This window comes from Muscardinus avellanarius, assembly GCF_963383645.1.
Source record: "Muscardinus avellanarius genome assembly, chromosome: 16".
NCBI lineage: Eukaryota > Metazoa > Chordata > Mammalia > Rodentia > Gliridae > Muscardinus > Muscardinus avellanarius.
Window position 1 is genome coordinate 1,203,401 of NC_137802.1, and position 13,074 is coordinate 1,216,474.

At 61.2% G+C, this 13,074-nt stretch overlaps 2 protein-coding genes across 2 annotated transcripts; both read left to right on the forward strand.

Moving 5' to 3' along the window:
• On the forward strand, positions 1 to 1,152 carry LRG1 (leucine rich alpha-2-glycoprotein 1; the record flags this gene model as incomplete). Its single annotated transcript, XM_080713040.1, has 1 exon — positions 1 to 1,152. One exon carries the CDS (start codon positions 1 to 3, stop codon positions 1,150 to 1,152), a length of 1,152 nt encoding a protein of 383 aa, XP_080569166.1.
• Positions 1,153 to 4,407: 3,255 nt separating this feature from the next.
• Positions 4,408 to 12,570, forward strand: PLIN5 (perilipin 5; the record flags this gene model as incomplete). The annotated part of the gene is made up of 6 exons (XM_080713041.1): positions 4,408 to 4,467; positions 4,930 to 5,125; positions 6,165 to 6,247; positions 6,762 to 6,942; positions 7,925 to 8,205; positions 12,061 to 12,570. 6 exons carry the CDS (start codon positions 4,408 to 4,410, stop codon positions 12,568 to 12,570), a joined length of 1,311 nt encoding a protein of 436 aa, XP_080569167.1.
• Between the last annotated feature and the right edge of the window lie 504 nt (positions 12,571 to 13,074).

Here is a 13,074-nt window from a genome sequence, read left to right on the forward strand (position 1 = left end):
ATGGAAGGAGCCCCGTCCCGGGTGGGGCCGAGTGTATCTGCACTGCCGGTGGCTCCTCGAGCGCCGTGGCCGTGGCTAACGCCCAGGGGCCCTCACTGCTGTCTCTCTAGAACCCTGCTCCTGCTCTGGCTCTCGGTGGCTTCGGCTCGGGGGGTCACCCAGAGCCCCGAAAGCTGCCAGGCTTTCCAGTCGGCCAACGGCAGCTCCATCCTCTGCCACCAGCCTGCCGAATTCCCCGGCCTCCTCCCCGCCGACACCGCGCACCTGGCCGTGGAGTTCTCCAACCTCACGGAGCTGCCGGCCGCCGCCCTCCGCGGCGCCCCCGGCCTGCGCGAGTTACACCTGTCCAGCAACCGGCTGGAGAAGCTGTCCCCCGGCCTGCTGCTGCCCGTGCCCGGGCTGAGGGTGCTGGACCTCACCCGCAACGCCCTGGCGGCGCTGCCCCCCGGGCTCTTCCAGGCCTCGGCCGCCCTCCACACCCTGGTGTTGAAGGAAAACCGGCTGGAGGCGGTGCGGGCCCCGTGGCTGCGCGGACTGGAAGCCCTGGAGATTCTGGACCTGTCGGGGAACCGCCTCCGGGCACTGCCCCCCGGCTTGCTGGCCAACCTGAGCGCCCTGCGCGCCCTCGACCTGGGGGACAACCGGCTGGAGGCCCTGCCGCCGGACCTGCTGAGGGGCCCGCGGGCCCTGCAGCGGCTGCACCTGGAGGGGAACCGGCTGCGGGCGCTGGCCGAGGCCCTGCTCGCGCCCCAGCCGGCCCTGCGCGTCCTCTATCTCAACGACAACAAGCTGGCCGCCCTGCCTGCGGGCGCCTTCCGCGGCCTGAAGGAGCTGGACATGCTAGATCTTTCCAATAACCTGCTGGCCGGCGCGCCCGCAGGGCTCTGGGCGGCCCTCGGAAAGCCCTCCCGCGAAATGGAGCACGGTTTCGACATCTCCAGTAACCCCTGGCTCTGCGACGGGAACCTGGGTGACCTCTGTCACTGGCTGCTGGCCAATAAGGACAGAATGTTCTCCCAGAACGACACCCGCTGTGCCGGGCCCGAGGCTGTGCGGGGTCGGCGTCTCCTGGGGGTGGCGGGTCCCGCCAAGGCCGATGTGGGGGGGCCCAAGCTCCCCGTGGGCGCCGGGCTTCCCGGTTTCTGCAGCTAGGCCTTCAACACCATCCCCGATTTTCTCAATCTCTTGGTGCCATCCTCTGGCTGCGTCCTGGCCACACAGGGGTGAACCTCGGTTTCTAAGGGGGTTCTCCAAGTGCTGGGCTAAGTTCTCGCTGATCCAGCATCTCCCCAAGGATTTGGGGGGGGGGTCTGGGATAGAACCAACGGGCATTCGACCTTTAGCTACACCACCAGCCCTAATTTTTATTCTTTATTTTGAAACAGAATCTCACTAAGTAGCTGAGGCTGTCCGCGAACCGCGATCCTCCCGTCTCAGCCTCCCCGGTGCTGGGATGACGAGCGTGGCCACCACGCCCGGCTCTCCCCAAGGATTTAATAAAATAAATACCTGTGGGGCCGGGCGTGGTGGCGCACACGTTTGTCATCCCAGTACTTGGGAGGCTGAGACAGGAGGACCGCAGGTTTGTGGCCAGCCTCAGCTACTTAGTGAGGCCCTCCCAAGTCAGTGAGACCCAGTTTCAAAATAAAGAATAAAAAATAGGGCTGGGGGTGTCACTTGGAGGTAGAATGCCCCCGGGTTCTGTCCCCAGTACCGTAATAAAGGAATAAATAAATGGATAAAAATAAAAAGCGAATGGGCTTGGAGCGTAGTTCAGAGGTAGAAAGCACCTGAGTTCAATTCCTAGTACCACAAATAAAAACACCTGTGGAACAGATTCCTGAAATCAGCGCTCCTGTCTTCGCTGTTATCGCCCAGGATGACTTCTAGGTCACCGGGACCCAGGAGCCTAGAAGATATGGGAACCAGAGCCGGGGGCAGGACATGGACCCCCAGGCAGATGGCGACTGGGACTGGATGGCCACTGACTCCACTCTCCCTCCCCATCCGGGACGCCAGTGGAAATAAAACCCTGGCTCTCACTGGGTATCACTTTACCGCTGGATGCTGCCAGAGCTTGTGGCCCAGGCTGCCAGCTGTCCAGTGCTGGTCTGTGGCACCTAGTGGGCACCGGCCTGGGGCAGGCTCAAGGGGCCCGGGCGTGGTGGGCACGCTCGTCATCCCAGCATTCGGGAGGCTGAGACCAGAGGATCGCGGTTCGCAGACAGCCCCAGCTACCTAGTGAGGCCCTCTGCAACTCAGTGAGACCCGGTTTCAAAATAAATAAATTAAAAAAAAAAATAGAAGCTGGGCGTGGTGGCACACGCTTGTAATCCCCACGCTTGGGAGGCGGAGACAGGAGGATCGCGCAGGTTCGAAGCCAGCCGTGCTGGCTTAAGAGACCCTGTTTTCAAATAAAAATATAAAATAGTTCTGGGAGTGTAGCCCGGAGGTAGAAGGGTTCCATCCCCAGTACCACCAACAAAACAAAACAAATAGGGCTGGGGGTGTAGCTCAGAGGTAGAATGCCCCTGGGTTCCATCCCCAGTGCCACATAAATAAATAAATGATAGCTAGATAGACAGATAGATAGATAGAATCGGAGCCGGGCGTGCGTGGTGGCGCACGCTTGTCATCCCAGCATTCGGGAGGCTGAGACAGGAGGATCGCCACTCGCGGCCAGCCTCAGCTACTACTTAGTGAGGCCCTCTGCAACTCAGTGAGACCCTGTTTCATAAGAATAAAAAATAGGGCTGGGGGTGTATTTCAGAGGTAGAATGCCCTTGGGTTCCATCCCTATTATCGCAATAAATAAATAAATAAATAAGAATAAAAATTAGGGCTGGGGGTGTCGCTCGGACGTAGAATGCTCCTGGGTTCCAACCCCAGTACTGCAAAACAAATTTTTTTTAATTAAATTAAATAAAAAAAGCCGGGCGTGGTGGTGCACGCTTGTAATCCCTGCGCTTGGGAGGTTGAGACAGGAGGATCGCTCTGGTTCGAAGCCAGCCTCGGCTACTTAGTGAGGCTCTCAGCAACTTAGTGAGACCCTGTTTCCAAATAAAATATAAAAATAGGTCTGGGAGTGTAGCCCGGAGGTAGAAAGCCTCTGGGTTCCACCCCCAGTACCACCAATAAATAAATAAATAAATAAATAAAATAAATAAATAAAAAATAAAAAGGGGGCTGGGGGCATAGCTCAGAGGTAGAAGCCCTTAGTTGAAGCCTCAGTACCACACAGAGGAGGAGGAGGAGGAAGAGGAGGGGGAGGGGGAGGAAGAGGAGGGGGAGGGAGAGGAAGAGGAGGGGGAGGGAGAGGAGGGGAGGGGGAGGAGGAGGAGGAGGGGGAGGAGGGAAGGGGGAGGAGGGGAGGGGGAGATGGAGGTAAAGCAGTCATTGGGGAGTTGCCCGAGGTCACTGCAGAGGCCCGCGGGGCTGTGACTGTCCTGGTCTCGCGGCCCTAGGGTGAGCGAGGGTGCCGGGGACCGAAGCCGCTCAGTCTTGGGTAGCCAGCATCCCTGGTTGCTATGACAACGGTAGTCTGAGGGGAGTCCTATTGGAAGCGGGGGCCACGCCCCTGGACACGCCTCTCCGCGCTCTCTCCCTATTGGCCCGTCCCGGAGGCCCCGCCCCCAGGGCCGCTATAAGAGGGGCGGAGCCGGCAGAGGGCGGGGACTGGAGCCGCGGCTGGGGTCCGCGGAGGCGCGGGCCTGGGGGGCGAGACTGAGCGGGACCCGGTGAGTGGGGCGCGGGGCGTCCAGAAACCCGCCGGGGGCCGGCCCGGGGCCGGCTGGCTGGAGAGGCTGTGGCCGCGCGGAAGGGGCGCGGCGGGCCGGAGCAGGTGGCCGGGACCCTTGACCGACTTGGCCCCAGCTCAGGACCCAGTTGGGAGGGGACCAGGGCCCAGAGGCCACGGGGGGAGAACCGCGGCGGCGAGTCGGAGGCTTGAGGTCGAGCTGTGACCTTGGCGCCACGTGGCCCTGTGGGTGCCTCAGTTTCCCCGTCTGTCAAACAGTCTGGCTGATCGGACGGCAGCGCTCCCTCACACGGCTTGGGAGGGCTGTTCCAGGGAGGGGCAGCAGGGACCTTCCGCTGCTTCACAGAGGAGTGTGTCCGAAGTCACACAGCAGGTGAGGGGATGACGGCCAGGCCCACTGCCGCCACGGTAACCTACCCCGCCCCCAGGGTCTTTATTGTGCACCTACTGTGTGCAGAGCCCTGTGCAGACGTGTCTGTGCCCTGCGCAATGCCCCGGTCCGTAGACGAGTCCCCAGGAGGGAAGGAGACGTCTCCAAGTCACAGAGCCCAGAACGTCGGGGCGCAGGCCTGGACGGGGCGGGAGGGCTGGTATGCAGAGGGCCCCTCACTCTGCCCTCTCCCCCCAGGGTGACCCCGTGTGCTGCAGCCATGGCCGAAGATGAGCCCGCTCAGGCCCCTAGCCCCGATTTAAGTGGGCTGGAGCAGCCGGTGAGGGGCGCTGGGGTGGGGAGGGCGCTCTCCCTGGGGAACCCCGATTCTGAGGGCTTTGCAGAACGCAGGGCTGCGAGGAGACCAGGGGAGACCTCCCGCAGGCCGCCCAGCCCCGCCCAGCACCCCTCTGCGCCCCACGCGCCCCCTTCTGTCTCCGTGTCCACCGGCACCTTTAACTTCCAGGACAGCAAGACACTCATGGCTGAGCGACAGAGGGGGAATCCAGGCAGCACAGGGCAGGAAAATCACCTGCCTGGCGCTCACAGCCCCGAAGGGCCGCCAGGACCCAGGCCATGTTGTCCAGGGCCGAGCTCTTAGCCATTAGACCCTCCCCTGTGCACCCCGAGACCCAGGGCGGCTCTAGGCAGCCACACGCTTCTCCCCAGCTCCCTCCCGACCCCGCCGGGACACCCGGCTGGGGGTGCGGCTCCCCGGGCCCTGACGCCTCCCCTTCCCCAGAATGTGGTGCAGCGCGTGGCCGCCTTGCCCCTGGTCAGGACCACGTGCACGGCCGTCTCGACCGCCTACAACGCGGCCAAGGACCGGCACCCGCTGCTGGGCTCCGCCTGCCGCCTGGCCGAGACCTCCGTGTGCGGCCTGACCGCCTGCGCCCTGGACCGCGCCCAGCCGCTGCTGCACCGCCTGCGGCCCCAGTGTGAGTCCCGGGCCGCTGGGATCGCGCCCTCCTGACCCGCCGCCCATCTGTGCCCCACAGCTTCCGCTGACCACAGCTCAGGGGCCACCCCGGAGGGACAGAAAGACCCTCCGCCTTAGCCGGGCAGGCGGCACAGCCCGAGAGCGGACTTGGGAGGCTGAGTCAGGAGGATCACAGGTTTCAGGCTGGGCTCAGCAACTTAGTGAGACCCCGTTTGAAAAGAAAAACATCGTGTGTGTGTGTGTGTGTGTGTGTGTGTGTGTGTATTATGCCCTGCATGGTGGCGCACACTTGTAATCCCAGCATTTGGGAGGCTGACAGTCTCAGCTACTTAGGCCCGCCGCAATTTAGTGAGACCCTGTTACAAAACAAAAAATAAAATATAGGGCTGGGGGGTATAGCTCAAAGGTAGAATGCCCTGGTTTCCATCCCCGGTACCGCCAAAATAATAAATAGATAAATAAATAACTAAGCCGGGCGTGTAACCCTAGCTAAGTGATAAAAGGCCTCTGGGTTCAATCCCCAGTACCGCAAAAATAAATAAATAAATAAATAAATAAGTAAGTAAGTAAGTAATAGGAGGCTGAGGCCGTGGCTTGGAGGTAGAATGCCCTCGGGTTCAAGCCCCAATACAAAATAAACAAACAAACAAACCCTTCACTGTCGAAGAAGCCGCCTGGGCGCAGCCGGCAGCGCCCGCTCCTTCTGAGCCAGCTCCTGTGACCTTGGGCTGCTGGCGGGCGCGTCTGAGCTGGGCAGGCTGAGGGGTGACCTGGAGGCCCGGGGCGGGGCACGGCAGGGCCACCCTCTGGGGTCCCCCTCGCCTCCCTGGGCGACAGCTGCTTGCCCGAAGGCCCCGTGGTCCAAGTCCTGACTCCAGCGCCCTCTTCCCGGTCCTGCTGCCGCTGCCCCCGCCTCCGGCTGCCTGGCTCTCTTCCTGCCTTGTCTGTCCATCTCTCCCCCTGTCTGTCTCTCGCACGCACTCCCTCCCTCTGCATCTTTCCGTGTGTCCCTAGTTCCATCCCCCCTCTCTCTTCAGTGGCCGCAGTGAATGATGTAGCCTGCAGGGGCCTGGACAGGCTGGAGGAGAAGCTGCCCTTTCTCCAGCAACCTTCGGACACGGTACCGGGGCGCCCCCCGCGGGGACCCCCAGCGTGGACGAGGGGGGGAAGAGTGCCGTCCATTTTCAGGACAGCAGTGTCAAACCTGTTAACTAAAAAAAAAAAAAGAGAAAAGGAAGCCGGGCGTGGGGCGCACGCTGGCCATCCCAGCATTCGGGAGGCTGAGCCCGGAGGATCGTGGTTCGCGGCCAGCCTCAGCTACTCAGCAAGGCCCTCTGCAACTCAGCGAGACCCTGTTTCAAAATAAAGAAGAAAAATAGGGCTGGGGGTGCAGCTCGGAGGTAGAATGCCCCTGGGGTCCATCCCCAGACCCGCAAAAAAAAAAAAGAAAAAAATTAGATAAAATAATCAGACCCACATGATGGCGTCAGTAGAACCCCTTGAGAAAGGTCTTATTAGCCCCCACTTTATAATGGGGGGGCTGAGGCACAGGGTCAGAAAGGGGTCCACAGGTCTCGAATCCCAGTCCAGGGAGCTGGAGACCTGCGGTCCCTCAGCAGGGCCCTCCCCGCCAGGTGGTGACCTCAGCCAAGGACGCGGTGGCCAGCAGCGTCACGGGCGTGGTGGGCCTGGCCCAGCGGAGCCGGCGCTGGAGCGTGGAGCTGAGGCGCTCCGTGAGCCACGCCGTGGACGTCGTGCTGGGCAAGTCCGAGGAGCTGGTCGACCACTTCCTGCCCATGACGGAGGAGGAGCTCGGTGAGGCCGGCGGCCTCCCCACCGGGCCCCTGAATCTTCCTGCCCAGGGAGCGTCTCCCTGGCCGTCCCGATCAGAGAGGCCTGGCACTCGCCCAAGGCCACACGGAGGCCTGGCCTCCAGGCCCTTCACGGCCTCGCCACCTGCCTCCTGCCAGGAATCAGCCCACCCAGGCCCCAGGCGCATCCAGGGCTTAGAGGTTTGGGACCAGACCCTTAAACGCTGGCCGTTTAGGAAGACGCCCATCAACCTCCTGGGACCCTGTTTCAAAACAGAAATTAAAAAGCCGGTCGTGGTGGGCGCCCTCGTCACCCCAGCACTCGGGAGGCTGAGACAGGAGGATCTCAGGTTCAAGGACAGCCTCAGCTGCTTAGCGAGGCCCTTTGCAACTCCGTGAGACCCCGTTTCAAAATAAAGAATAAAATGTCAGGCTGGGGTGTAACTGGGAGGTCGAATGCCCTGGGTTCCATCCCCAGCACCGCAAAAGTAAATAAATAAATAAATACAGTAAAAAATTTAAAAGCCCGCCGTGGTGGCGCACGCTCGTCACCCCAGCGCTTGGGAGGCTGAGACAGGAGGATCGCAAGTTGGCAGCCAGCCTCAGCTGCTCAGTGAGGCCCTCTGCGATTCAACGAGACTCTTTCAAAATAGAGAAGAAAAAATCGGGCTGGAGGCGTGGCTCGGTGGAAAAATGCCCCTGGGTTCCATCCCCAGTACTGTAAAAAATAATAATAATTAGAAGCTGATTAATAGGTGGTTACGTGCTGTCTGGCGTCAGCTCGCCTGGCTTTGAATTCGGGGTCTGCCCCTTGGGCACTGTGGGACGGGTCAGTCGTAGGGCCTCCGTCGCAGGGTTTGGGTCGACCAGACGAGTCGGCGCTTGCGTGTGCTGGGGAGGCCGCGGCCCGTCTCTGGAGGGCGGTGGGCGTCTCTGCGGGGCTTGTCTGCGGGGGGCGGCCTTGTTCACCGTGCCCCCTCCCCCAGAGGCGCTGGCGGCCGAGGCCCAGGGCCCAGATGTGGGCTCCCTGGAGGAGCAGAGGAGGCAACAGGGCTACTTCGTGCGCTTGGGCTCCCTGTCTGCGAGGATCCGCCACCTGGCCTATGAGCACTCTCTGGGGAAACTGAGGCAGAGCAAACGCCGTGCACAGGACACGCTGGCCCGGCTGCAGGAGACGCTGGAGCTGGTGAGGACCCCCCACCCATCCCGCCCCGGGAGACGGATGAGCGCCCGCCCGGCTGGTGGAGGGGGGCTGAGCCGGGCAGGGGTGCCGGGGGCCCAGGGCCAGGAACCCAGGGGTGCGGGGATGCGGTTTTGGGGGGAGGGGAGTGCGGGCTGGAATTCCCGGGGCAGGTCAGCTGGGGGTGGGGGCGCCCGCCTGTGATCCCTTGGGAGGCTGAGGCGGGAGGACGGTCGCAGGTTCGAATCCAGCCTCCGCAACTTACTGAGGCCCTCCGCAGCTTGTTTCAAAATACAAACTAAGATAGGGCTGGGCCAGGCGAGGGGGCGCGCGCCCCAGATCCCAGCCCTGGGGAGGCTGAGACGGGAGGATCGCAGGCTTGAGCCGGTCTTAGCAACCCAGGGAGCCCCTGCTTCCAAAAGGGCTGGGAGTGTAGTTGGCGGGCAGAACACTCCCGGGCCCGGTCCTCAGTACCCTCCCCTCCCACACGCGCAAAGTTTATCCCAAGTCGCCGCTTCTGGCCCCTCGCCCGGCCAGCTAGTCACCTGGCCCTCGCCCGGCCAGTGCTAGTCACCTGGCCGCCCGCCCGGGCTCTGTCCTACCTGAGCTGACCGCCAGAGGGCGCCAGTGCGGGTTATGAGTGTGCACCACCCGCCTGGCTCCCCTGCTCTTTTGAGTTGCGTTTGTTAGTTTGTTTATTGTGACACTGGAGCTTAAACCCAGGGGCATTCTACCTCCATGTTACACTCCCAGTCCCTTTTTTTTTTTTTTTTGTAGTGCTGGGGATGGAATCCAGGGGCATTCTACTTCCAAGTGACACCCCAGTCCTATTTTTTATTTTTTTGATGGCCCTGGGGGTGGAACCCAGGGACCTTCTACCTCTGGGCTATACCCCCAGACCTATTTGATATTTTATTTGAAAACAGGGTCTCTGTAGCCAGCTGAGGCTGGCTTTGAACCCGTGCGATCCTCCTGTCTCAGCCTCCCCAGCGCGGGGATTACAAGTGTGCGCCACCACGCCCGGCCCCTTTTTTTTTTTTTTTTTTTTGGTGGTACTGGGCATGGAACCCAGGAGCATTCTATCTCCAGGGTACACCCCAAGCGCTATTTTTATTCTTTATTTATTTTTGTTTATTTATTTTTTGCGGGTCTGGGGATAGAACCCAGGGACATTCAACCTCTGAGCTACACCCCCTGCCCTATTTTTTATTATTTTGAAGCAGGGTCTCACTGAGTTGTAAAGGACCTCACTAAGTAGCTGAGGATGTTTTTGAACTCTGATCTTCCTGTCTCAGCCTCCCCAGTGCTGGATGACAAGCGTGCGCCACCACGCCTGGCTTGTTTTTTATTTTAAAACATGGTCTCACTAAGTAGCTGAGGCTGTCTGTGAACCTGCGATCCTCCTGTCTCGGCCTCTACCCCTGGTTTGGTATTTAGTTTCAAAACAGGGTCTTGCTGCCGGGCGTGGTGGTGCACGCTTGTAATCCCCGCGCTTGGGAGGCTGAGACAGGAGGGTCGCGCAGGTTCGAAGCCAGCCTCAGCTGGCTTAAGAGACCCTGTCTCCAAATAAAATATAAAATAGGTCTGGGAGTGTAGTCTGGAGGTAGAAGGCCCCTGGGTTCCATCCCCAGTACCACCAAAAAATAAACAAATAAATAATAAAAAATAAAAATAAAAAACAGGGTCTTGCTTGGTGGTCCTGAGGCGGGTCTCAAACCTGCAATTCTCCTGACTCAGCCTCCCAAGGCTGATTGCTGGCGCCACGACTGGCTTTTATTGGTGTTTTCTGCGTTGAACTTGGGGCGCCCTACCACTGAGCTACGCCGCTCACCGTTCTGCCCACACTGCTGGCGGTGGCGTGCACACAGTAAGCGCTTACTGGACACTCACCAGGGAGATAACCGGAGGAGCAGCTCGTTGCCTGGTCTTCCCACGATGGGGCAACGGGATCTTGCGTTATCCCTGTTTTCTCAGCTGTGTATGTGGTAAAACGTCCCAAGCAGGAAGCTGGCCGCTTGGGTCACGGTCAAGAGCCCAGGCCGTGGCACCGGGACGTGACCCGGCTAGGAAGTCATCCCGCACCCACGTCCTGAGAGCCCATGGCCCCCACGTGAGCCCTGGCCCACCCGCCACGTCTCTGCCCTCCGCGCCCCGCACGCGCCAGGCGGCTCCCGTCTCTGTGCTCAGGGACCCCCTGCAGCCTGCGCCTGCCTCTTGGCAGGAGCTGGGATGTCCTCCAGACCCGGCCGTGGCGCATGCGTGTCATCCCAGGACTGGGGAGGCCGAGGCAGGAGGATCGCGGCTCGCGGCCAGCCTCTGCTACTTAGTGAGGCTCTCAGCAACTTAGTGAGACCCTGTTTCAAAATAAAAAATAAAATATAAAAAAAAATAGGGATGGGAGTGTGGCTTGGAGATAGAAAGCCCCTGGGTTCCATCCCCAGTACCACGAAAGAAAAAAGAAGAAAGAAAGAAAGAAGAAAGAAAGAACGAACCTCCAGACCCACCCACAGTGTAGGCATCAGGATTACCGGCCTCTCAAAGGCTGAGTAATATCCCAGCACACAGATGGACCCTGTTTGATCTTCATTTCCTTCTTTTCCTTTTTTTTTTTCCCTTCTTCTTTCGTGGTACTGGGGATGGAACCCGGGGCAGTCTACCTCCGAGCTCCACCCCCAGGCCTGGATTTTATTCTTTATCTTATTTTATTATTATTATTATTATTATTATTATTATTATTATTATTATTATTATTATTATTGGTGGTACTGGGGTTCCTGGAAGCCCTTCCACCTCCGGGCTACACTCCCAGACCTATTTTTACATTTTTATTTGGAAACAGGGTCTCCTAAGCCAGCGCAGCTGGCTTCGAACCTGCGCGATCCTCCTGTCTCTGCCTCCCAAGCGCGGGGATGACAAGCGTGCGCCACCACGCCCGGCTTTTATTCTTTATTTTGAAACCGGGTCTCACTGAGTTGCAGAGGGCCTCACTAAGTAGCTGAGGCTGGCCGCGAACCGTGATCCTCCGGTCTCAGCCTCCCAAAGCCCTTCCTCCTTCTTCCCTTTTTCTTTTTATTTATTTTTTTATTTGTGTGCGGTACTGGGGATGGAACCCAGGGGCATTCTACCTCTGAGCTACCCCCCGTCCCCAGCCCTATTTTATTCTTATTTTAAAACAGGCTCTTGCTAGGTTGACTGGGGTTTCACTCTTCGCGAGGCTGTCCACAGCCTGCGGTCCTTCTGTCGCCGCCTCCCCAGTTCTGGGATGACAGGCCGCCCTCGTCCTTTACCACCTGCCCGGCAGGCCCTGCGTGGACGCTGAAGGCGCAGTGTCCCTCTCCGTCCACTAGGGGGCGCGCTGTGTGCTTGGGACCCAGAGGTTGGCGAGGGGGCCAGGCTTCCTGGAGAAGGTGACCCCAGACCAGCGATCCGGACAGGGGAAAGTGTCCTGAGAGTGGTCAGCGAGCGCCAGGGCCGGACAGTGACCCGGAGCTCCAAGCACAGGGGGCAGGGCGGGCCGAGGGCCGTGTATACAGACAGTGCTCACTGCGTGCTTACTGAGGCCAGCCAGCTTGGGGCTGGTCCTGGGTCACCGGCGCCACTGCAAGTCCTCCAGCCCTGGTCACGCGTCCCTGTGCCCCCAGATCCACCGCTCGCAGTGTGGGGACAGCCCGGCCACCCCGGCCACCGCCATGGAGACGCCCGCACCGCGGAAGGGCTGCAGCCCGCGGCCGCTGGAGAACTGCCGCAGCCAGGTGAGGCGCTGGGGCCGGGGAGCGGACGGTCCCCTGCTCGGCAGACGTCAGAAGGGGAATGGACGGCTCTTAAGCTTCCCGGGGTGCAAGGCCTGGGGAATGGACGGCTCTTAAGCTTCCCGGGGTGCAAGGCCCGGGGTCAGTGGCTTGGGTGCCCGGGGAAACCGAGGCACGGGCGGCCTCCCCGCAGATGGAGCTGGAGACGCTGCTGCTGTCCCGGGACCTGACCCTGGAGCTGCGGGGCGCGGTGGAAGCGCTGGAGGCCGGTGTGCGGGGCCTGCCCGCCGGCGCCCAGGAGAAGGTGGCCGACGTGCGGCGCAGCGTGGACGCCCTGCAGGCCGCCTTCGCCGACGCGCGCTGCTTCGGGGACGTGCCGGCCGCCGCGCTGGCCGAGGGCCGGGGCCGCGTGGCCAGGGCGCAGGCGAGCGTGGACGAGCTGCTGGAGCTGGTGCTGCGCGCCGTGCCGCTGCCCTGGCTCGTGGGGCCCTTCGCGCCGGTGCTGGTGGAGCGGCCCGAGCCGCTGCTGGACCTGCAGGACTGGGTGGACGAGGTGGTGGGCGACCCCGACCCGCGCTGGGCGCACATGGACTGGCCGGCCCAGCAGCGGGCCTGGGAGGCTGAGCACGGCGCCGGGGCGGGCGGGCCGCGGGAGGACGGCGGCCCACGCCGGCACACGCTCATGCCCGAGCTGGACTTCTGACCGCACTGCCGGCCGCACACTCGCTCTCGAGTCCCGGGATGCGAACTCAGGACTTAGGTGTCCTGGAGCGCCCGGCCCCGGTAGGGGCAGGGCCCCAAACACCTCTTTGTGGCCCGTGGTCCTGTCCTCTTCCCCTGTTCCAAAAGCCAATCGGAGCACCCCGGTGTCGGGGGCTGTTTTGGGAGCTTTAAAAGGGGAGCCCCAGGTCCCCCAGGTCGGAGGGCCTGGACTGAGTGTGCCCAGAGACGCCCGGCCGCGTGTGCGCTCCACAATAAAGGTGCTTCCTGTGTCAGCGACGCGTGGCGTCCGTCCCAGCCGAGGGGTCTCAGAACTGGGGCTCCCGGAGGCATGGGGCTTTGGGGACACGGGGAGGGGGTATTTCAGGACCAGAGGCTGAGCCGGGCATGGAGGCACATGCTTGTAATCCCAGGACTTGGGAGGCTGAGGCGGGAGGATCGCAGGCTTTCAGCCAGCCTCAGCTACTGAGTGAAACTACTGACTTCT